This window comes from Monodon monoceros, unplaced genomic scaffold (genome assembly GCF_005190385.1).
Source record: "Monodon monoceros isolate NGI ecotype Baffin Bay Population unplaced genomic scaffold, NGI_Narwhal_1 Super_Scaffold_7, whole genome shotgun sequence".
NCBI classification, from domain to species: domain Eukaryota; kingdom Metazoa; phylum Chordata; class Mammalia; order Artiodactyla; family Monodontidae; genus Monodon; species Monodon monoceros.
In genome coordinates, this window is record NW_021703784.1 from 72,763,185 (window position 1) to 72,787,925 (window position 24,741).

The 24,741-nt window shown below is 38.3% G+C and overlaps 1 protein-coding gene across 3 annotated transcripts in view; it reads left to right on the forward strand.

The window, feature by feature from the left end:
- Positions 1–24,741, forward strand: part of NELL1 (neural EGFL like 1) — an 852,764-nt gene that overhangs the window by 798,961 nt on the left and 29,062 nt on the right. For all 3 annotated transcript variants that reach the window (XM_029208123.1, XM_029208124.1, XM_029208125.1), the window contains one exon: positions 9,857–10,050. In XM_029208123.1, coding sequence (XP_029063956.1) covers positions 9,857–10,050 — 194 coding nt within the window. The remainder of the gene's footprint in view (positions 1–9,856; positions 10,051–24,741) is intronic.

The window sequence follows — 24,741 nt, forward strand, 5'->3', positions numbered from 1 at the left end:
ATGTAAGGCCAGACACTATCAAACTCTTAGAGGAAAACATAGGCAGAGCACTCTATGACATAAATCACAGCAAGATCCTTTTTGACCCACCTCGTAGAGAAATGGAAATAAAAACAAAAATAAACAAATGGGACCTAATGAAACTTCAAAGCTTTTGCACAGCAAAGGAAACCATAAACAAGACCAAAAGACAACCCTCAGAATGGGAGAAAATATTTGCAAATGAAGCAACTGACAAAGGATTAATCTCCAAAATATACAAGCAGCTCATGCAGCTTAATATCAAAAAAACGAACAGCCCATTCCAAAAATGTGCAGAAGACCTAAATAGACATTTCTCCAAAGAAGATATACAGATTGTCAACAAACACATGAAAGGATGCTCAACTAATCATTAGAGAAATGCAAATCAAAACTACAATGAGGTATCACCTCACACCAGTCAGAATGGCCATCATCAAGAGATCTACAAACAGTAAATGCTGGAGAGGGTGTGGAGAAAAAGAAACCCTCTTGCACTGTTGGTGGGAATGTAAACTGATACAGCTACTATGGAGAACAGTATGGAGGTTCCTTAGAAAACTAAAAATAGAACTACCATATGACCCAGCAATCCGCACTACTGGGCATATACCCTGAGAAAACCATAATCCAAAAAGAGTCATGTACCAAAATGTTCATTGCAGCTCTATTTACAATAGCCAGGACATGGAAGCAACCTAAGTGTCCATCGACAGATGAATGGATAAAGAAGATGTGGCACATATATACAATGGAATATTTCCCAGCCATAAAAAGAAACGAAATTGAGTTATTTGTCGTGAGGTAGATGGACCTAGAGTCTGTCATACAGAGTGAAGTAAGTCAGAAAGAGAAAAACAAATACTGTATGCTAACACAGATATATGGAATCTAAAAAGAAAAAAGAAAAAATTGTTCTCAAGAACGTAGGGGCAGGACAGGAATAAAGACTGAGATGTAGAGAATGGACTTGAGGACAGTGGGAGAGGAAAGGGTAAGCTGAGACGAAGTGAGAGAGTGGCATGGACATATATACACTACCAAACGTAAAATAGATAGCTAGTGGGAAGCAGCCACATAGCACAGGGAGATCAGCTCGGTGCTTTGTGACCACCTAGAGGGGTGGGATAGGGAGGGTGGGAGGGAGATGCAAGAGGGAGGGGATACGGGTATATGTGTATACATACAGCTGATTCACTTTGTTATATAGCAGCAACTAACACAACAATGTAAAGCAATTATACTCCAATAAAGATGTTAAGAAAAAAAAAGAAAAAAACCTGAAGGGCCGGAGTGTTGTTCTTTTCAGTTGAGGGTGAAATTTTGTTAAAGAGATTAAGCAATAAAATGAATGTAACAATAGATGTGTAATGCATAGCCCAGTGTTAGGCATTTTAGTAATTTGTAAAAACATCTCTGTTGTACTCTGTGTGATGCAGATGCAGCTATAACACAACCTATCCTCCTACCCATAAGCAGATATGTAAAAACATATATATCTAAGTTTGTTGGCGTCAATACTGTAGCTTCTCTGTGCAGTAAAATTCTCTTTGGATAGTATTTCAATATTTATAGATTTTTTATTTATTCTCTGCACGGTTCAGAATTGTACTGATTTGAAACAGATGTAATCACTAGTTAAAGAAGCATGACTTGTTCATGGCAAAAGCAAGCCAACTTTGTTAATTTAGGAGGCTGCTCTGCCTGTATTCTACTCTTGTTTTCATACCTAGAAGGAACTGTTTTCTTCATCTGCACTAAAACACCTTAATTTGTACAGCCTAGAAAAAAATATAGTCAGTGACCAAGGCAAGTTTGTAAAGTGTCAGTAAACTATATTCGTTTGGTATTAGTCACTTAATACACCGGATTTACCAATTAGGGCTCAGAGAGAACTTGGAGTGTTAGCATTTCTGGATTTGGCTGGCCGAAGTACAGATCAAATCTATGAGAATTTGTGTGAGAATTCAGAATTCAAGTGGAAATCCCTCAGTAAACAGATGAAGGTGTGGGTTGGCTGCATAATAAGAGCTCAGGTATATTCTGAAGAGATAGTGCAATGGAATTCATAAGCTGAGATGAAATCCAGGAGAGAAAAAAATAAAGAAACAAGAGCAATAACAACAGCTAATCATTTTGGAACAATTACTCTATGATAAGCATTGTATTATGTGCTTACTCAAGTTACCAGATTATCCCAGGGCATGTATTTTTATCCACAATTTCAAATGATAGGACTAAGTCTTAGAGATGTTAGGTAAATTTTCCAGATGTTGGGTAAATAAGTTGCAGGGGTAGGACTGGAGTGCAGTTGGCTTATTTGCTCCATTTGCCTAGAACCTTCCCAGTTTTATCACTGAAAGTCACCTATCTCAGGGACCCCCCTCAGTCCCAGGGAAATTGGGACAACAGGCCGTGTTAACTTGTATGCACAGCTGCTGAATTCCAAGGCTTAAGCTTTAAATTGGTATCTTATGCTGCTTCCATTGAGGAGAAAGAGAACCAATGACCAGAGATGGAACCTAGGAAAATGTTAATAACTTTAAAAACGGGAGAAGACTATAAAGTCCTTACTTAAAGGGCTGTATCCTTTACCCATTTTATCCCCAGTCTTTAGCACTATGTTGAAGACAGAGTGGATGCTCAATAAATATGTGTAATTAGTTAAGTGATTGATGATTGATTATTAGTGATTGGATGAATGAAGAGGTAAGAGGATAAATAAGGCAACATCATATCCCACAAGGATCAAGTAGAGAGCTCTTAGACTGAAATAAAATAACAATATTTACATGAAGGGTAATGCTTTTGCAAACTAATGATCATGAGAACCTTTAGGATTTAGGCTTTGAAAAGAGAGTCACGTGGAAGCTTGCAAATATTTAGGAGAGGACAAAGATGCATAAATGGAGGGAGCTGCTGGGTGTAGGCCCTAAGACCTCGATTTAAGGACGAGATAAGGAAAGAGTGAGCTGAGACAAAGTGTTCCTTTCTTTTGCTCAGAGAGTCTGCTCAGTTAAAGGAGAAGACCCATTGGAGAAAAACACAATTACACACTGAGCAGTAAAGAAACACCACGAGGACACATTTCTTCCTAACTCAAGAAAGGCTGGAAGCTGGAACTATAAAGACTGAAGCGTTAACGCTGGAGGGACATTGGAACTTCTTCCTAAGAGACACATGATAGCATCTCAAATAGACAAAACTATAGCTCACTGATCTCTTCTTTCAGTCTTTACCTTTCAGGCTGAACACCTCATGTTTCATTCAGTTGAGATGAGTTTGAGCCCTTCACTATGCTGGTGGACCTCTTCTGATGTGTCCTAAGTATGTCAGCCCCGCTCTTAAGAGTCTGTGCTCTAAAGGGAACGTGATACCAAAGTGTGATGTGACTGGCACACATAGAGCATGGCTGTCACCTCTCTTGTTCTGGGCCTGAAACTTCCTATGCTTAAAATCTCATTAACCTTGTATTTTGCAAGCCATCTCAGACCTCATATTTTCTCTACTTGTTTCTTTCACTTATTTTGCTCATGTGCAGTATGTATATTTTCTCTCTGCCACTGTAAGAGAAGCAATGCTGCTTTAGCTATGGGAGTGGCATCTGTGCTCTATCTTGTCTATCATTAACAAACCCCCAAGCTCTGTTCTCATTTCCAAGCTGCTAATGTCTGGTAATGATTTCCAAGTCAGAACACACACAGCTGGATATTCAAACCCCAGGTTAAATTTTGTTTTCTGACATATCACCTGTCTGGAGTTTGAAAGTAAGTCTAGATGTGTTGCAGAAGTTATTCAAGGAAGAAGATGGGGTAATGAAAAAGGTCATTCCTTTGACCTAACTGCCACCAAACCATTGGAAAAAATTGTTTCCCTTGATCTCTGAAATCAACTTGTAGAAGTTTCAGCTCCTGAGGCAGGTACCATTACAGTTGTTATGCTATTAAAAGTTCTGCAGAGGCTTTTTTTTCTTGAAGACTAGGAAAATTGTTTGGAGCTAGGTTGGGATTGGTTTGATTGCTGTTGATATAAACATCTCTGAATTGTATTTTTTTTTTTACATGTGCAAGTAACCTAAGAACTTCAAATTAAAGAACAAAGCAGATCATCTAGGCACAACTAGATTTTTTTTAGGCAAAATTGAGTACAATAATAATAGTTCTCAGAAATTATGAAAATGTCAGTGCAAGAAAATTAGTTCTAATGTAAGCCTAGCTGTGGGATTTTATTGAAAATGTTCTCATCCTAGCATGGGGCATTTAAATAATGAATTTACAAGGAGAAACACAAGGAAATCACAGAGAGCCATTACTTACAATGAGAAAAAACAAGTACACTTTAATGGTTATAGATTTGAGTACGGAATATTTTGCCTGATTTTTGTTTCATCGCCTCTTTGTCATTGGAGGCCTGTCTGATGATTTGGGTAAGTATCACGGGTGAATGTCTTTGTGTTTGCTCAGCAGAGAACAACAGTTGCAATATGTAAATAGGGTGCCTCTTCCCTTTGGATGCCTTGGGATATGTATAATAGATTAAGCTGGCTTTGTGCAGAGCAAACAGGTCTGTATTACCAAGAACATGAATAATGTCAGTTTCCATAATTGCTAACATCTGGCTTTCCATAAATCTGTTAAATTGTATGGAAGCAGAATTAGATTTCTGCGTCGTAAGTAAAGCAATCACATGGAATTCTGTAGGCAATACGGTCCTATATTCAACTGTGAAATCTTTTCATTCTGGAGCAGCAAAAGCAAATCCAGGTTTTGAACCCTGTTTTTATTGTGCACCCTAAGTGTATTCATCTTTTTGCTCAGGTTTCTTAATTTATGAGAGGAAAACACTGCCAATATGTTTGTAACTTTGTAAATGCAAAATAAACAAATGTTAAAATAGCATATTATAGCTGGGCATTAATTGACAATTTAGAGGTTATTTTAGAGGAGACCATAAATTAAAGATCCTTTTGTAGCCACTGGTTGTGGATCTGTTGAAATTAATCTTCCAGATAATTCCTGGGGTGATTTGTTGATGAGTCTTTCTCTGCCCTCGTCCCCTTAAGCATTTGACAGGAAACTGGGATGTGGAGGGAGGAGGAAAGGTGGCCTTCCTATTTCAGTGTGGTTACTACTGAAACCACACTGAATTTATTGTACTTTGAACTAGACCCAAGAGCTTTTCCTGATGAAAAGTTAACAATAAAACGTGTTCCCTGAAGGGAAGGGTTGCGGTTGTGTCTTATGCTTATTGAACACCCCAAAGACCAAATTTTGGCAAAGTAGGCTTTATAGATTAGTATTGGTCTGTAAAATTCCTGGATTTAAGTAAGTTAAATAAATACATTGCACATCCACAGTATATTTTGTTGTACTTGGTACTGAGAAGAGAAAAAGGAAAAAGATTTAGTCCCTGCCCTCAATGAGCTCACCATCTATCTATGAGCCATGGATAAATTAAACATGGAGCTCCCAAGAGATGAATGCAAGGATAGCATGGTGTGTGTGCAAGGTACAGAGAAAGCAAAAAGTCAATAGTGACTGTCTTGCAGAATGAGGGATGGTGATGCTTGGTCTTGATCTTGAAGAATGCATGGGAGTGAAGACAGCACAGGAAGGGAAATGCTTACCTTATCAATTAATTTATACCCCACCCATTCCATAGGGGCTAAGAAACAGAGATGGGTGGGGGGAGTACTCCCATAATTAGAAAAGGCATGTTCCAAGGCACAGGCAGAGGAAACACCATGGTCTGTCTGTAGGTCACCCATTGCTTTTGAAGAGAAAGGGGAAGAGACAGAAGGTAAAAACTGAAGTACTAAATCGGGGCTTATATGTATGCCAGGAGATTGAACTTTCTATTATAAGCATCAGAGAACCACAGAGAAGTGGCAGGCAGAGGAATGACACGGACAGGTTTGATTTTTAGAACACCACTACCCTGTAGAGGGTATTTAGAGCAATGATTCTCCTCTGGCTGAACAGAGCCCAGATGTCTGGATCCTAATTTATGTCAATTAAATCCAGTTCTAGTGGTGGTAAGCCTGGGCTCCAGTACTTTTAAAAGGCTCACCAAATATTTATATTTTGCCCACAATCTCCAAATATTTCCGTTGTGCCCACAATCAAAAAAATCACCGAATTAGAGTGAGAAGTGTCTGGAGTCAGTTGAGACCAGATAGGAGACTAATGCAATAGTCCTGGTGATAAGGATGAAAATCTGAACTGAGTTCAAAGAAATGTGAATGTTATTTTTATGATTATATGTGTGATGAGCCACCTAGCTAGCTATCATCAAGTTACTCTCTAACTGTATCTCCTAGAGATACAAACTAGATTATAAATGTGATGAGAGAAGTATAAGACAATGTTTTGTTACTTTCAGCAAAAATTGAGGAGTGAGAATAGTGCAAACATACCACTTTAGTATTGTTCCAAGATAGCATATACCTAAACAGTAAGCCATGTACCACCAACTATCGTTGCAATGAGTGTTCAGAGAAGGTGAATAATTACTATAAACTGGCATCATATTGGGAGATGCTTAACTGAGGAGGTAGGGCTTGAACTTGATCTTAATCATTCACATTCATTAAATCAAGAAACAAATATTTTTGAGTACTTATTATGTTATCTGGTTTTATTTTCAAAAGACAATAGATTAGGTGGGTATGGTTTTATACAGCTGATAATTGAGGGTCAGAGAGACTTAATAATGTGACCAAGGACATACAGTGTGATGTGCAAAATGACTGGTACATAGTAAGCACTCAATTAAGTGGGAGAGTTTCGAACATGAGTGACCTCCTGACTCCCGCATTCGATGCTACTTTTTGTTGGGAAGAATTGGAGTAGAGGAAGAAGGCTGGGAAGATGAGAGAGGCTTCTAGGTGGGAGCACCGTATGGTCATATGTGTTGACCAGGAATAATGAGGAGGTAGTTGAGGTCTGATTGTAGCTGACTTGGAATCTAGATAGCATAATTTGGGATCATTTCCACAGTTTTCAAAGGAGGAATAATTATTCATTAACTAAATGTCTTGACTGAGCCTACAATTGGTAGAACAAAGACAAAAATAATAAATCTTATAATGAACTAGGTCTTAGAAATATTGTTGGAATTCCTTAACATCTTCTGCTTTGTACCACGGCTGTGAAGCATGCAGTCAGTAAGGGAAGATAGGTCATTTGTTTCCATTATTTTTAAGTCGCAATAGTTTTAAATTCTACCAAACTTTGACTGAGTAATCATATTGTATCATTCTCAGAATTTCAGCTAAAAGTGCTGAAGAGGATCCATGGAATATTTTATCTTTGAGAATGAGTTGCAGTATCTAGAGGGCAAAGTAGTTGAAAGTATATAAAACCACAGAATATTCTAGTATGCTGAAAGAAGCCTTTAGACCTTGAGTTGGCACAGTGTAGTGGGAAGAACTCCAGTGCACCTTTCAGAAGGCCCAGGACAGTCTTTGCTCTAACAGGTACTAGCTGTGTGACCACTTAGCCATCTCTGTAACTTGGTTTCTTCTTTTGTGAAGTGAAAACAGCTATTCCTATCCTGCAGTTATATGACATGACTTGTGAAAAAGAATGCTGAAAAACTTTGAAACTATGTATATTATAAATATATATATGTGTATATATATATATATATATATATATTAGCAGTAAAATTGATATTATGCCTTTGAGCACTTTAGGGGGAAATGGCACTTAAATTATTTTTTCTGTAATTTAGTTCCATAATTCTTAAACAAATGCCTACAATTTTATACATATTTAACATGAATTTTAGGATGAAAAGTAAGTTAATTTATACTGTTCCTATTCTCACCTACCATAGGAGTCAAGCCTACCATACAGTAGCCTACCAACAGTTTTATATATATATATATATATATATGCTGCTGTGTTCCTCCTTTATCACCTTCATGAGGACAGTGTCTTATAAGTCGTTGCCAACATTTATAGTACCAGTGTGCAAAGAACCCTGGTGCATGGCAGACTTTCGGTAAAAATGTGTTGAACTCAACATTGTCACCTGAAAGATATTTGAAGGACTTGGCAGTAGATTAATCAGTGGAGAAGACAAATGACATGATAGACAAATGGCTAATGTTTTCAAATACCATAAAAATTGTCATAAGAAAAATCAAGTAGACTTTGCTTGAGTGACCTCAGAACTAGTACCTAAGTAGAAGTTACTAGATAATATATTTTATTTCAATGTAAGGAAGACATTTTTTTAAACATCTTTATCGCAGTATAATTGCTTTACAATGGTGTGTTAGTTTCTGCTTTATAACAAAGTGAATCAGCTATACATATACATATATCCCCATATCTCCTCCCTCTTGCATCTCCCTCCCACCCTCCCTATCCCACCCCTCTAGGTGGTCACAAAGCACCGAGCTGATCTCCCTGTGCTATGCGGCTGCTTCCCACTAGCTATTTATTTTACATTTGGTAGTGTATATATGTCCATGCCACTCTCTCACTTTGTCCCAGCTTATCCTTCCCCCTCCGCGTGTCCTCAAGTCCATTCTCTATGTCTGCATGTTTATTCCTGTCCTGCCCCTAGGTTCATCAGAACCTTTTTTTTTCTTTTTTTTTTTTTTAAGATTCCATATACATGTGTTAGCATACAGTATTTGTCTTTCTCTTTCTGACTTACCTCACTCTGTATGACAGACGTTAGGTCCATCCGCCTCACCACAAATAACTCAATTTCATTTCTTTTTAAGGCTGAGGAATATTCCATTGTATATATGTGCCACATCTTCTTTATCCATTCATCTGTCGATGGACACTTAGGTTGCTTCCATGTCCTGGCTATTGTAAATAGAGCTGCAATGAACATTATGGTACATAACTCTTTTTGAATTATGTAAATTGATACAGCCACTATGGAGAACAGTGTGGAGGTTCCTTAAAAAACTAAAAACAGAACTACCATACAACCCAGCCATCCCACTACTGGGCATATACCCTGAGAAAACCATAATTCAAAAGGAAGACATTTCTAAAAGAGTTATTCAAAGATAGAATAGGCTGCCTTGTGCAGTAATAGATTGTCTGCAGGGAAGGGACTCAAACCAGGGCTGGACAGCTATGTGTTTGAGATGTTAAGGTCACCAGAGCCCTGAATGTCAGGGAGGGCTACTGGATTTATGTTTTCCTTCCATACTTGGCTGTCAATGAAAAACAGCAAAATATATGGTGTCTTTCATCAGCATTCATGCCATATCCTAACTGTAGCTCTGAGATGTTTTCTTGTGTGAGCAAAAATGTTGCTAGCCATTAGGGTGGTGAGTTTTTGATTAGGCAAGGCATCCTCCAAGAATTATTTCCTTTTCTTTCAACCTTGGCCCCAGGATCTGGGGGCAGCCTAATTGGCTCAGGGTTGCCCTAATTGCTCACTCGTTTTGCCCTAATTGCCCACTCCTTCCTACTCAGTGGCTAATCTATTCACACTTTTTCTATAAGACCCAGATCTCCATGGGTGTATCCATACTGTTAACGAATTAGCAGTATTTATGGCCTCTGGATGGTATAGTTCTTGAGAATATCCTAAAAGCAGTTCAGAGTTGCTCCTGGATAATTTAGTAATTAGAGTCTGACAGCTGTGGGTTTGAGTCCCAGACTGGCCACTTATTAGCTATCTGACAGTGAACATGTTATTTAACTTATATGAGCCTCAGCTGCATGTGAACAGCTTGGCACAGTACTTGGCACAAGGCAAACACTCAATAATGTTAACTAATGCTATTATAAGTGATGATTATTTTCTAATGATCATCTTGACTGGACTCTAAAGCTCCATGCTTTCTTCATTGCAGACATTGATGAATGTGCCTTAAGAACTCATACCTGTTGGAATGATTCTGCCTGCATCAACCTGGCAGGGGGCTTCGACTGCCTCTGTCCCTCTGGGCCCTCCTGCTCTGGTGACTGCCCCCACGAAGGAGGACTGAAGCACAATGGGCAGGTGTGGACTCTGAAAGAAGACAGGTGTACTGTCTGTTCCTGCAAGGTGAGGCTAATGTGGTGCAGCGGAGATTGTCATGTTCTTTCTCTCCCTCCCCCTCTGCTCTCCCTCCCCATGTCTTTCCCCCAGGTGGCTGAGTCATGGGTCTCCCGTGATTCCTGAAAAGCCTTCTCCTGTTCTAATCCTAGCTACAGCTAATGATGCTGCTGAGTGGCAGGCAGACCTGCTTGGAATGAAAAGTGAGGTATAGGGTTGCAAAGAGACTGCTGAACCCCGGAGGGGGGGCGGGGCGGGGAGCAGGGCAGAGAAGCCGATGTTAGTCCTCCCGCTGAGAGCTGGCAGTGCCTTTAAGGTCAGCTGGGTGAGAGCTTTAATGAGCCCTCAACCCTCACTTCTACAGTCCTGCTGATTAAAACTTCTCTTTCTCTGAAATGATCACCTGCACGAACTTGCTCACTCTTCTGGTGACATCATCCAGAAAAGCAAGGCTCAGACACTTGCTTGCAGTGGTCAGAGACAGGTGAGCTTCTGATACATTCTGAACACAATAATGATAGTACGAGGCCATCTGGCCAAATGATGTCTTCTTTGTCGTTCTCAGTGCTGGGCTATTCCTTACGTTAAGTTGTTTGGAAGTGAGTTTAATGCTTCTGAAAACAAAATTCTGTCATCAACTAGTTTTGCTTTATGCTTTGCAAAATGGGCCTATTGAAGTGTTTGATTTCCTAGTGCTTTATTTCTTCTTTTGTTGATCTTGCCTATTCATTTTCCTTTGATATTGCTTTCCTGTAGCTCTTACATTGTATTTTTATGTCCCATTGGGATGGGATTGTTTAATATTTGGCTTACGGGCATGGGAACTCTGAGAAATTACTTGCTTAGTAGCCTCGTAGAGAGCTGGTCTCCTGATAAACTCAAGAGTGTTCCCTGGAAACACAGTAGAAATGGACCTTGAAAAGTCCCCCAATTCATTCACCTGCCTTCAAGTCTGTCACACCTGCAACAGACCTGGGGGCACCTATTTAGGAAAGCTGTTTTACCAGGTGTTTAGATCATTAGCCCATAACACCCATTTTACCCCTTATACATAAATATAGTTCCCCACATTTAAACTTAGGTCCATTGCCCCCAGTTGTTAAGTACCTCCTATATGCCAAGCATCCTGTAATTTAACAACAGCGTCCCACTTAATATAGCACAACTCTGAAAGATGAAGAAACTGAGTTTCTAAGTTTTAGGGGAAGTAATGTACGCTTAATATCACAAGATATAAATGTGTAAGCTGGGATTTGAATTCTACTTGCTTGCCTCAAATTTTATAGTTTTCTCATCTTGCTACATGTCCTGTAACCCTCTACAGATGACATCTGTTGACATTTATAAAAACCAATTAAGTAATCAGTCAGTCCAACTTGGCTGAGCTCAATGCTCAACTCAGTACTATGTTAATGACTGGGTAGGACGTTCCCTCAAGAAGTTTTCAAGTTATTAAGTACAATATTTAGGCATGTGGCACTGACTCAGAGCTAAAGTTTTGGGGTTTTTTGGCCACGCCGCGCAGCTTGTGGGATTAGTTCCTTGACCAGGAATGGTACCTGGGCCCTCCGCAATGAGAGCGTAGAGTCCTAACCACTGGACTGCCAGGGAATTCCCAGAGCAAAAGTTTTTGAGAGACGGAAAAGCTTGTTGTGGGTTAGAATAGTTGAGAAAGGCTTATGGAAGAGGTTGGTAATTAGGTCTCCATTCAGCCAGCAAAATGAAGATGAATCCCTTTACTAGTTCTTTTCTAGAAAATATTGTTTTTCTAAACCTTTGAGGAGGCTCACAACCTGACCCCAAATCCTTTTTAGGCTTTCTAGATCCCCAGTACCTGGAACAGGCAAGGGACTTTAGTTGAGTATGAAACCGAAATTTATTTTTCAGTTGTTGTTTTATTTAAGTCCATGATAAAGCAGGGCACTTACCAATCATTAAGAATTTTCCAAAGCTTCATTAATTGGCGGGGCTAATAATCCAAGCAGGCTAAGTTGACTTATTCTGCTTTGACACCTAAAGTACCTCCAAAGACTTCTGGAAATCAGACTGACATTGCCACAGGAAAGGAACAATTCCTGTCCTCTTATTTTGTTAATATCATGCACCTCCACCACCACTGCACTCCTTTATGAATAAAGTACTGGGCAGAGTTCTCTACATAAGTCTTTTTAAAAAAACAATTACCCATTAATAGCATAGCTTCCAAGAGGTTGTGGGCGGGGAGGAGGTCTGGCTTTAGGAGCTGAACTGAAACCCTGAATCAAATTCTGTAGATCTTCCTCAAAACATGCACTTAATTGCGATCCTCTTTGTTTGTTTCCATTATTTTCAGTTGTAAGTATTCTATTCTGATTTGGTAAGAAATATTTCCAGTACTTAAGCATCAAAGTGAACTATTATAATGGCATCATCTTAGAGGCTAAGGAGTAAAATCAAGGTTAAGATATAAAGTCCTAGCTTTTTAATCATGCCCTTGATGTTTCAAATTCAAAGAAAAAAGAATCACACAAGCAGGATCACACAAGCCAACAAAGGGTCAAGGCATACCGTTGAAAGAAGCAAAGTCAAAGTTCTTTCCCCCTTGAGAATCAGTACATCAGGTTAGCTAATGTTTCATGCCAATGGACAAAAGTGGCCTTGAAACATGTCCACAGCTGAATGGAGTTCAATGATAGAGCTAGGCTAGCGCAAATGGATTTGGGCTTTGTTTAGATGCCATGTGCTTCCTTGACAGTGGCAATGATTTTGTGCACCTTTAGACCCCTTAGTTGATTAGGCACAGAATAATTGCTGAATTGTTTGGAACCCACGTTCCTCCAGCATTATCCAGATCACAGAAACCCAGAGTGAAAAATGGTTCTCTCGCTGGGCTTGATCCCTAAATCCTAGTTACAGCCCAATTTCTTTTCATAGGTACCCATCTGTGGCTTTTCCTTTCATAAATCTGTCCAGGGCCTTATGGAGACATTTTTATTTTCTATCTGTACTACATGGAAAGACAGAGTGGTCTCAGCTTTATTAGTTTCTAGGAAATGCAGCATTTTAGTATGAGTGGTTACATTTATATTGGAGATCATGGAGGTGAATGGGGAAATGGATACACAGTTAACCACCTGTCATGCCATGGTAGAGTCATGAACAATTTATTTGTTGAGGGAACATACAAAGGGGAAGTATGCTCTATATTCTGGGAGGATGCAGAAAGCAATAGGGAATGACTTCACAGAGTAGGTGAACTTTGAAGGAAACATTAAAGGATGAGAAATTTATCCAAGTAGAGGTGTGGGGAAGGTGAATTCCAAACAGAGGGAAAACAAGAACAAAGAAACAGAAGCATACCGATATATATTAAAGGAAATATGAAGTGAATGTTGAGATTAGAATAGCAGGAGCAAGTGAACAGCTGAGGATCACGAGAGATTTTTTTCATTGAGGATTGGTGTGGCCTAATCATGGTCTGATTGACAGCATGATGGACAGACTGGGGAGATCAAGGCTAAATGGAGAGATACCACTTAGGCTGAAGTAAAGGTTCAGGAGGGTAAAGGTGAGAACCTGAAAGAGCAAGAGAGGTAGGATCACATGGGAGCTAACACAGAAGTAAAATGATGGGTCCTGATGAATGATGATGTCAGACACTCAGCCTCTGTGGCTATGTGTGTTCTTATAATGGAGGCACAAAAAAGCTTCAGAGAGACATGCTGGAAGCTTAGCTGCCCATTTTCCTGGGTGAAAAGAATTGAGGTGCCAGTTTCAAGTGAAGAGACAGGATTTGCGATTACTCCTATACCTACACCTTTACCTACTATTACTACTATCATTAGTAGCTGGAAAATCCAGTGGGAGAAAGAGAAAAGCTATAAAGGCCAGATTTCATTTCTGTGCTTCATTCAGAGGGTTTGTTTTTGTTTTTCTGTTTTGTTGTTATTTTTGTTTAATTAAAAAGAAAGGTAAACTAAAAAGAAAAGTATTCATCCTGAAAGTAAATATAATACTGAGGACCTGAGCAAAACCAGGTCTTGAGTTTTTCTGGGAATTACAGAGATGGGTAGAGAAATAGAAACTATAAGCAGTCACGCACCATTCATATTAAAGTCAGGGCCAAAGAGCTGTGACAAGGAAGTTGGGTAAAGCGTAGAAGATTTTTTTGCCTTGAAATTGTCTGGAATACCGGCCATTTGATCTGGCCTCGTATAAGCCTTTGCCCAGAAACTGAGGAAGGTGGCCATAGTAGGGAAACTAAAGGCTTCATGCTTTTCCTTCAGGTAAGGAGAGAATAACCCTCTCTGCAAGGAGCTGACAGTAAAATAGCCCTGCCATTCTCAGCATGGCACTCACTCCGAGAGTGAAGAACAGGGATGAGTCAGCCTGTGCCTGGGGCCAGGGTAGATCTTAGACTTCTAGAATCCTGCAGCTACTCATAAAAATGCTTTGCTTTGCTCTGCTCTGCTCTCAGAACTTAACCAGCACCATTATCAATACCTTCCTGTCTAGGGTGTTCTTGATGGCAGGAGTTGGCTGTGCAAGCCCTAAGGTTGTGTTTCCCTTTCTTTTTTTCCCCACTTTTGTTCATTTTTATTTATCAGTTAATAATAACAAATACTTTCCTGTATGTGTGGAATTCTTGTTCTTAGAAATATTTAGTAGTAGAGAATCCATAGGGGAAAATGTGAGTTGTTACACTGTATGTGTCTTGTTATAATATTTTACTGGTATAGTTGATTTAAAATATTGTATTAGTTTTAGTTATACAATAGTGATTCGATATTTTATACATTATATGCCATTTAAAGTTATTATAAAATAATGGCTGTATTTTCCTGTGCTGTAAAATACATCCTTGTTGCTTATTTATTTTATACATAGTAGTTTGGATCTCTTAATCCCCTGCCCCTATGTTACACAACCCCCCCCTTCCCTCTCCTCACTGGTAACTACTGGTTTGTTGTCTATATCTGTGAGTCTGTTTTGGTTTTGTTATACTCATTTGTTTTATTTTTTAGATTCCACATAGAAGTGATAACATAGAGCATCTGTCTGACCTATTTCACTAAGCATAATACCCTCTAGCTCCATCCATGTTGTTGCAAATGGCAGAATTTCATTTTATTTGTGTATGACTGAGGTAATATTCCCTTGTATATACATATCACATTTCTTTATCCATTCATCTGTGGATGGATGCATAGGTTGCTTCCATATCTTGGCTACTAAAAATAATGCTGCTATGAACTTTGGGGTGCATCTGTCTTTTCAAATTAGTGTTTTCACTTTCTTCGGATATATACCCAGGAAAGGAATTGCTGGATCCTATGGTAGTTGTATTTTTAGTTTTTTGAGGAACCTCCATACAATGTTCTATAGTTGCTGTACCAATTTACATTCCCACCAACAGTGTGCTAGGGTTGCCTTTTTTCACATCCTTGCCAACATTAGTCATTTATAGACTTTTTGATTATAACCATTTGAACAGGTGTGAGGTGGTATCTCATGGTGGTTTTGATTTGCATTTCTCTGATGATTAGTGATGGTGAATATCTCTTCCATGTGCCTGTTGGCCATCTGTATCTCTTCTTTGGAAATATGTCTATTCAGGTCTTCTGCCATTGTTAAATTGTTTCTTTTTAATTGAATGGTATGAGCTGTTTATGTATCTTGCATATTACCCCTTATTGGTCATAACATTTGCAGATATTTTCTCCCATTCACTAGGTTATAGTTTTGTTTTGTCAATGGTTTCCTTTGCTGTGCAAAAACTTTTAAGTTGAATTAGGTCTGATTTGATTTTTTGTTTGTTTTTTAATTTTATTGGAGTATAGTTGATTTACAGTGTTGTGTTAGTTTCAGGTGTACAGCAAAGTGATTCAGTTATACATATACATATATTCATTCATTTTTAGATTCTTTTCTCTTATAGGTTATCACAGAATATTGAGTTCCCTGTGCTATAATATGTCCTTGTTGGTTATTTATCTTATTTATAGTAGTCTGTGTATGTTCATCCCAAGCTCCTGATTTATCCCACCCACCATGTTTCCCCTTTGGTAACCGTAAGTTTGTTTTTGGTATTTGTAAGACTGTTTCTGTTTTGTACCTGAGTTCATTTGTATCATTTTTTTTAAAATTAGATTCCACATATGAGTGATATATGATTGTCTGACTTACTTCACTCAGTATGATCATCTCTAGGTCCATCCATGTTGTTGCAAATGGCATTACTTCATTCTTTTTTTAGAGCTGAGTAATATTCCATTGTATATATGTATCACATCTTCTTTATCTATTCCTCTGTCAATGGACACTTAGGTTGCTTCTATGTCTTGGCTATTGTAAGTAGTGCTGCAATGAACACTGGGGGTGCAGGTATCTTTTCAGATTATGGTTTTCTCCAGATATATGACCAGGAGTGGGAATGCTAGATCATGTGGTAGTTCTATTTTTAGTTGTTTAAGGAACCTCCATACTGTTCTCCACAGTGGTTGTACCAAGTTACATTCCCACCAACAGTGCAAGAGGGTCCCCTTTTCTCCACACCCTCTCCAGCATTAACTGTTCGTGGACTTTTTGATGATGGCCATTCTGATGTGTGTGGAGTGATACCTCATTGCAGTTTTGATTTGTATTTCTCTGATAATTAGCGATGTTGAACATCTTTTCATGTGCTTTTTGGCCATCTGTATGCCTTCTTTGGAGAAATGTCTATTTAGATATTCTGCCCAGTTTTTGATTGGGTTTTTTGTTTTTTTGACATAGAGCTGCATGAGCTGTTTGTATATTTTGGAGATTAATCCTTTGTTGGTTGTTTTGTTTGCAAATATTTTCTCCCATTCTGTGGGTTGTCTTTTCATTTTATTTATGGTTTCCTTTGCTGTGCAGAAACTTTTAAGTTTAATTAGGTCCCGCTTATTTATTTTTGTTTTTATTTTCATTACTCTAAGAGGTGGATCCAAAAATATCTTGCTGTGATTTGTGTCAGAGAGTGTTCTTCCTATGCTTGCCTCTGAGAGTTTTATAGTGTCCAGCCTTTCTTTTAGGTCTTTGATCCATTTTGAGTTTATTTTTGTGTATGGTGTTAGAGAATGTTCTAATTTCATTCTTTTACATGTAGCTGTCCAGTTTTCCCAGCACCACTTATTGAAGAAGCTATCTTTTCTCCTTTGTATATTCTTACCTCTTTTGTCATAGATTAATTGACCATAAGCGTGTGGGTTTATTTCTGGGCTTTCTATCCTGTTCTCCCATTTACAAGGTTATCTTTTTGTTTTGTCAATGGTTTCCTTTGCTGTGCAAAAGGTCCCATTTCATTTTTTTTTTTTTTTTTTTGCTTTTGTTTCCTTTGCCTGAGGAGACAGAGTCAAAAAAATATATTGCTGTGATTTATGTCAGAGAATATTTTGCCTATATTTTCTTCTGGGAGTTTTATGGTTATTAAAGACATTGAGGTCTTTAATCCATTTTGAGTTTGCTTTTGCATATGGTGTGAAGAAATGTTTTAATTTCATTATTTGACATGTAGCTCTCCAGTTTTCCCAGCACCACTTCTTAAAGAGGCTGTCTTTTCCCCATTGTATATTCTTGCCTCCTTTGCCATAGATTAATTGATCATAAGTACATGGGTTTATTTCTGGGCTGTCTATTCTGTTCAATTGATCTATGTGTCTGTTTTTGTGCCAGTACCATGCTCTTTTGATTACTGTGGCTTTTTAGTATAGTTAGAGAGTATGATACCTCCAGCTTTGCTCTTACTCTTTTTTTCCCCACAAGATTGCTTTGGCAATTGAGAGGCTTTTGTGGTTACATATAAATTTTAGGAGTATTTGTTCTAGTTCTGTGAAAAATATCATGGGTATTTTGATAGGAATTGCATTAAATCCGTATTGCTTTGGCTAGAATGGATATTTTAACTGTATTAATTCTTCCAATGCAGGAACAGAGAATATCATTCCATTTCTTTTTATCCTCTTCAATTTCCTTCAACATTTTATAGTTTTCAGAGTATATGTCTTTCACCTCCTTGGTTAAATTTATTCCTCGGTACTTTATTCTGTTTGATACAATTTCAAATGGGATTTTTAAAATTTTGTCTTTCTGATAGTTCATTATTAGTGTATAGAAAAGCAACAGATTTCTGTATATCAATCTTGTATCCTGCAAATTTACTGAATTCATTTATTAGTTCTAATTGTGTTTTTTGATGGAGACTTTTGAGTTTTCTATATATAGTATCCTATCATCTGCAACTAGTGACAGTTTTACTTCTTCCCTTCCAATTTGGATGTCTTTTATTTATTTTCCTTGTCTAATTGCTGTGTCTAGGACTTACAATATTATGTAAAACGGAAGTGGTGAGAATGGGCATCCTTGTCTTATTCCTGAGTTTAGAGGAAAGACTTTCAGCTTTTCACCATTAAGTATGATTTTAGTTGTGTGTTTGTCATAAATGACTTTCATTGTGTTGAGATATGTTTTCTGTGTACCAACTTTGATGAGAGTTTTTATCAGGAATATATGTTGAATTTTGTTAAATGCCTTTTCTACATCTACTGAGATGATCATGTGATTTTTATCCTTCCTTTTGTTAATGAGGTGTATCACATCGATTTTTCAAGTATTGAACCATCCTTGCATCCCTGGAATAAATCGTACTTGATCATGATGTATCATCGTTTTGCTGAGAATTTTTGCATCTATATTCATCAGGGATATTGGCTTGTAATTTTCTTCTTTTGTACTGTCTTTGTCTGGTTTTGGTATCAAAGTAATGCTGACCTCATAGAGTGAATTGGCAAGTATTCCCTCCTCTTCAATTCTTGGAATAGTTTAAAAAGGATAGGTATTAGTTCTTCTTTATATGTTTGGTAGAATTCCCCCTGTGAAGCCATCCAGTCCTGGACTTTTCTTTGCTGGGAGTTTTTTTTTTTTTTTTTAATAAATTCAATTATACTACTAGTAATAAGTCTATTCACATTGTCTGTTTCTTCCTGATTCAGTCTTTGAAGGTTGTGTTTCTAGAAATTTGTCCATTTTTCTAGGTTGTCCAATTTGTTGGCATATAACTGTTCATAGCATTCTTATTATTATTTTTTGTATCTCTGTGATATCAATTGTTATTTCTCCTCTTTTATTTCTTATCCTGTTAATTTGGGTCCTCACTCTTTTTTTCTTATGAGTCTGACTAAAGGTTTTTCAATTTTGTTTATCATTTCAAAAAAATCTCTTGGTTTAATTGATCTTTTCTATTATTTTGTTTGGTCTCTATTTTATTCATTTCCTCTCTGATCTTTATCATTTTCTTCATTCTGCTGGCTTTGTGTGTTCCTCTCTTTCTAATTCCTTTAGATGGTAGGTTAGGTTGTTTATTGGAGATTTTTCTTGTTTCTTGAGGTAAGCCTGTATTCCTATAAACTTCCCTTGTAGGACTGCTTTTGTTGCATTTCATGGATTTTTGAGAGCTGTGTTTCCATTTTCACTTATATCAAGGTATTTTGTGATTTCCTCTTTAATTTCTTCATTGACTCATTGGTTTTTTAGTAGCGTGTTGTTTCGTCTCCACGTGTTTGCGCTTTGCCCATTTTTCTTCAGGTAATTGATTTCTAGCATCTTAAATTTGTTGAGTCTTGTTTGCGGCCTAGTATATGATCCATCCTGGAGAATGTTCCACAGCACTTATATATAATGTGTGTATTCTGCTGTTTCTGGATGGGATGTCCTATGTATAAATATTGAGGCCAGGTGGTCTAATGTCATTTAAGACCACTGATTCCTAATTGATTTTTTTGTTTGGATGATCTGTCCATGATGTAAGTGGGGTGTTAAGTCCCCTACTCATTATTGTATCATTATCAATTTCTAACTTTATGTATGTTAATATTTGCTTTATATATTTAGTGCTCCTGTATTAGATGCATATATATTAATGAATGTTATACTCTCCTTGTATTGATCCCTTCATTATTATATAATTCCCTTTGTCTTTTGTTATAGATTTGTTGTAGTCTATTTGATCTGAGTAGTTACCCTAGCTTTCTTGTCATTTACATTTGCATGAAATGTCTTTTCTCATTCCCTGAATTTCAGTCTGTGTGTGTTACTACCTCTGAAATGAGTCTCCTGTAAACAGAAATGGGTCTTGTTTTTTTTATCCAAACAGCCACCCTATGTACTTCATTGGAGCATTTAGTCAATTGACATTTAAAGTGATGATTATTGATAGATACGTACCTATTGCCATTTTGTTAATGGTTTCTTGGTTGATTTTGTAGTTATTCTCTATTTTTTCCTTCTTCTTTTAGTTTCTTTCCTTGTAGTTTGATGATTTTCTTATAGTGATATGTGTGTTCCCTTCTAGTTTCGTATAATGATGGTAGCTTTTTGATTTGTGGTTACCGTGGGATTCATATATGTTGACCTATATTTACTAGTTTTAAACAGGTAGTCATTTAAATGCAAACATATTCTAGAAGATCTACATTTTTTATTCCCCACATTTTGTATTTTTGATATCACATTTTACATCTTTATGTTTGTCCCTTTATTGATTATTATACAGTTGATTTTACAATTTTTTAATTGTATTTTAATCTTTGTACTAGCTTATTTTAGTGGTTGATCCTCAGCCTTTATTTAAATTTGCCTTTACTATTGGGATGTTTCCTTTCCTATCAACTTACTTCTTGTAATGGCCTTTTCTTTTCCACTTAGAGACACTTTATCATTTTTTCTAAGGTTGGTTTAGTGTCAATGAACTTTTGTAGTTTTGCATGTCTAAGAAGTTCTTTATCTCTCCTTCTATTCTAAATGATACTCTTGCTAGGTAGAGTATCCTAGGTTGCAGGTTTTTCCCCTTCAGCACTTTGCAGGCCAGAAGGGAGTGACATGGTATATTCAATATTTTTATAGAAAAATCAGCTGATAACCTTATTGTAGTTCCCCTGTATATGACTGTTTGTTTTTCTCTTGCTGCCTTTAGAATTGCCCCTTTATTTTTAACTTTTGCCATTTCAATTACGATACGTTTAGTGGGGATCTGTTTGGGTTCATCTGTTTGAAACCCTCTGTGCTTCCTATACCTGAATATCTGTTTCCTTCTTCAGGATTGGGAGGTTTCCAGCCATGATTTCATCAAATACAGTTTCAACCCCTTTCTCTCTCTTCTCCTTCTGGGACTCTTATAATGTGAATGTCGGAACATGGGATATTGTCTCAGAGGCCCTTTAAACTGTTCTATTTTTTATATTTGTTTTCTAGTTGCTGTTCTGATTGGGTAATTCCATTATTCTACTTCCAGATCACTGTGAGTTCTTCTGTATCACCTAGTCTGATGTTAATTCCTTATAGTGTGGTTTTTATTTCAATTATTGTATTCTTTGGTTTTGAAGGACTCTTTATATTTTCTAGTTCCTTGTTAAAATCCTCACTTTATTCATCTATTTTTTTCCCTACTTCAGTTAGCATTCTTGTTATTTGTGCTTTGAACTCTTTATCTGGTAAATTATTTGTCTCTCTTTTATTAGTTTTTTTTTTAAGGGGTTTCCTCTTATTCTTTCAGTTTAAACAAATTCCTTTGTCTTCTCATTTTGCTTAACTTTCTCTGTCTCTATGAAATTAGGTGAGAGAGTTACCTGTTGGGGTCTTGAAGGAGTGTCCTTCTGTGAGAGCATCCCTATACAGTCTACATGTGTCCAGGGGCTTTAGTGGGAGAGCTGGATCTGACATGAGCATGAGCATGAGTCATGTGTTTCACCAGAATGTGCTGGAAACTAACACATTGGTAGGATATGGGTCTGGAGATGAAGTTGCTAGGACCAGAGCCAAGTGTGATCTAGGGCTTCTCCTCTACTCAGTGGTCAGCACCACCCTATTGGGTCTGGGATCGAGTCCCAAGTTGCTGGAGCAGAAGCCCTGAGGTTCGAGTATGAGCTGGCTCCATTCCCTCTATATGTGTATGCTCTTTCCCCTCCTAATACCAGCACCCTCACTCCAGAGGAGAACAATGCTGGAGCAAGAAGGGCTGGAGCAGGTGCCCTCTGTGGGTCTAGGCATGGGCTGTGGTACCTCTGGACCCAGTCAGAGTCCAGGACCTCTTCGGATGTGCTGCCTCCATAAGGGCCAGAAATGACTGCCCCCACTCAGCTCACATCCTGCACTGGGACTGAGCTGCCTTTTTCCTTCACAACTAAGCTCTCTCTTCAGCTGCTTTAGCCCTCATCCTAGTGTGGAGCTGCACCAAAGAGCAGGTGGGGCTGGTGTGAGCACTCAGCCTGCGTCTAGGGACGGGCTGTCCCAGCACTGGTGTCTGGGACCACTTCCGAAGTACTGCCTTGGTAAGCACCACTAATGGCTGCTCCCTCCCTGTTCCCGCCTATACCCAGTTATGTCCCTCAAAACTGAGCCTTTACCCCAGTGTGGAGCTGCACTGTGAAGCAAGTGAGGCCAGAGTGTGCCCAACTCAGGCTGGGGCATGTACTGGGGTGGTTGCAGGAAACAGCCAGAATCCAGTGCAGTTTCAATCCACCCTTTTCACCTTGTTTCAGGAGTAACCAAGAATGTGCACCTTCCTCACAAATGGAGTCCAGACTTCCTACAGACCTCCTGTTAATTCCACTGGCTGTCCAACCATCCCACGGGCTTTGTATTCCCCTTGTCAGACCCCAGGGCTGAGGCACCCAATATATAGCTCTAACTACTCACTCCCAGGGAGGATTCCCCGCCTCTTCTGAGTACCCTCCCATGGGAACAGGTACTGACCTTATAACTTCTCTTCCCTTTCTACCTGACACTGTGTGACTCTTTCTTACAACCTTTGTTGTAAGAGGTTATTTCTACCAGTCTCCAGTTAGTTTTCATTGAGAACTGCTTCACATGTAGATGTATTTTTGATGTGTTCATGGGGGGTTTGGCATCCTCTTACTCTGCCATCTTGGTCTCTGTCCCTGTGTTTCCTTTTCTTTGAAAGATAAACATATTGGCAGGTTTACTTCTGCCTTCAGTACTCTAGGGGGTCCTTTGAGGAACAGAGGCTCCATTTTTGTTCCCCTGACTTCGTATTCCTGTGCAGTTCCAAACCCTACCTTTTCAGTGCAGGAGCGTGGACTTGGTTACTTTGCTTCTCCATCAGAGGTTTTCAAACTTTTTCTTGCACAGAATCTCTTGTGAGACTTTCCTCACTGACTCTACCCCTCAAGCTTTCTGATATAGTAGGTCTGGGTCGAGGCACAACGATTTGTATTTCTAATTATGGGCATACCTCAGAGATACTGGAGGTTCACTTCCAGACAACAACAATAAAGCAAATAAAGTGAGTCACACAAAGTGTTGTGTTTCTCATTGAATATAAATATCATGTTTACACTGTACTAGAGTCTCTTAAATGTGCAATAGCATTAAGTCTAAAAAAGTATATATCAAATATTTTATTGCTAAAAAATACTAACCATCATATGACCCTTAAGTGAGTTATAATATTTTTGCTGATGGAGAGTCTTGCCTTGGTGTTGATAGCTGTGACTGGTCAGGGTGTTGTTGCTGAAGGCTGGAGTGGCTGTGGCAGTTTCTTAAAATAAGGCAACGGTGAAGTTTGCCACATTGATTGACTTTTATGATGTCTCTGTAGCGTGCAATACTGCTTAATAGCATTTTCCCCGCAGAATTTCTTTCAGAGTTGGAGTCAGCCATCTCAAATCCTGCTGCTGGTTTATCAACTAAGTTTATGGAATATTTTCAGTCCTTTGTTATCATTTCAAAAACCTTCACAGCATTTTCACCACAAGTAGATTCCATCTCGAGAAACCACTTTCTTTGCTCATCCATGAGAAGGAACTCTTCATTCATTAAAGCTTTATCATGCAATTGTAGCAATTTAGTCAAATCTTCAGGCTCTCCTTCTAATTCTAGTTCTCTTGCTATTCCCACAACATCTGCAGTTACTTTCTCTACTAGAAGTATTTAAACCTTCATAGTCATCCATGAGAATTGGAATCAACTTCTTCCATACTCAAAATGTTATGTTGAACTCTTCCCATGGATCATGAATGAACGTTCTTAATGGCATCTACAATGGTGAATCCTTTCCAGAATGTTTTCAATTTCCTTTGCCCAGGTCTATTGTAGGAATCACTGTCTATGGCCTTATAGCCTTACAAAATGTATTTCTTAAATAATGAGACTTGAAAGTCAAAATTACTCCTTGATCCATGGGCTGCAGAATGGATGCTGTATTAGTAGGCATGAAAATAACATGAATCTCATTATACATCGCCATCAAAGCTCTTGGGTGACCAGGTGCATTGTCAATGAGCAATAACATTCTGAAAGGAATCTTTTTTTTTTTTTTTTTTTTGAGCAGAGGGTCTCAACAGTGAGCTTAGTAAACTATGTTGTAAACAGATGTACTCTCATGCAGGCTTATAGATCACAGGCAGAGTAGATGTAGCATAATTCTTAAGAGCCCTAGGATTTTGGGAATGGTAGAAGAGCATTAGCTTCAACTTGAAGTCACCAGCTGCATTAGCCCCTAACAAGAGAGTCAACCTGTCCTCTGAAACCAGGCATTGACTTCTCCTCTCTAGTTATAGAAGTCCTAGAGTCTTCCAATATAAAGCTGTTTTGTCTGTGTGGAAAAGCTGTTGTTTAGCTTAGACACCTTCATTAATTATCTTAGCTAGATATTCAGGATAACTTGGTGCAACTTCTACATCATTA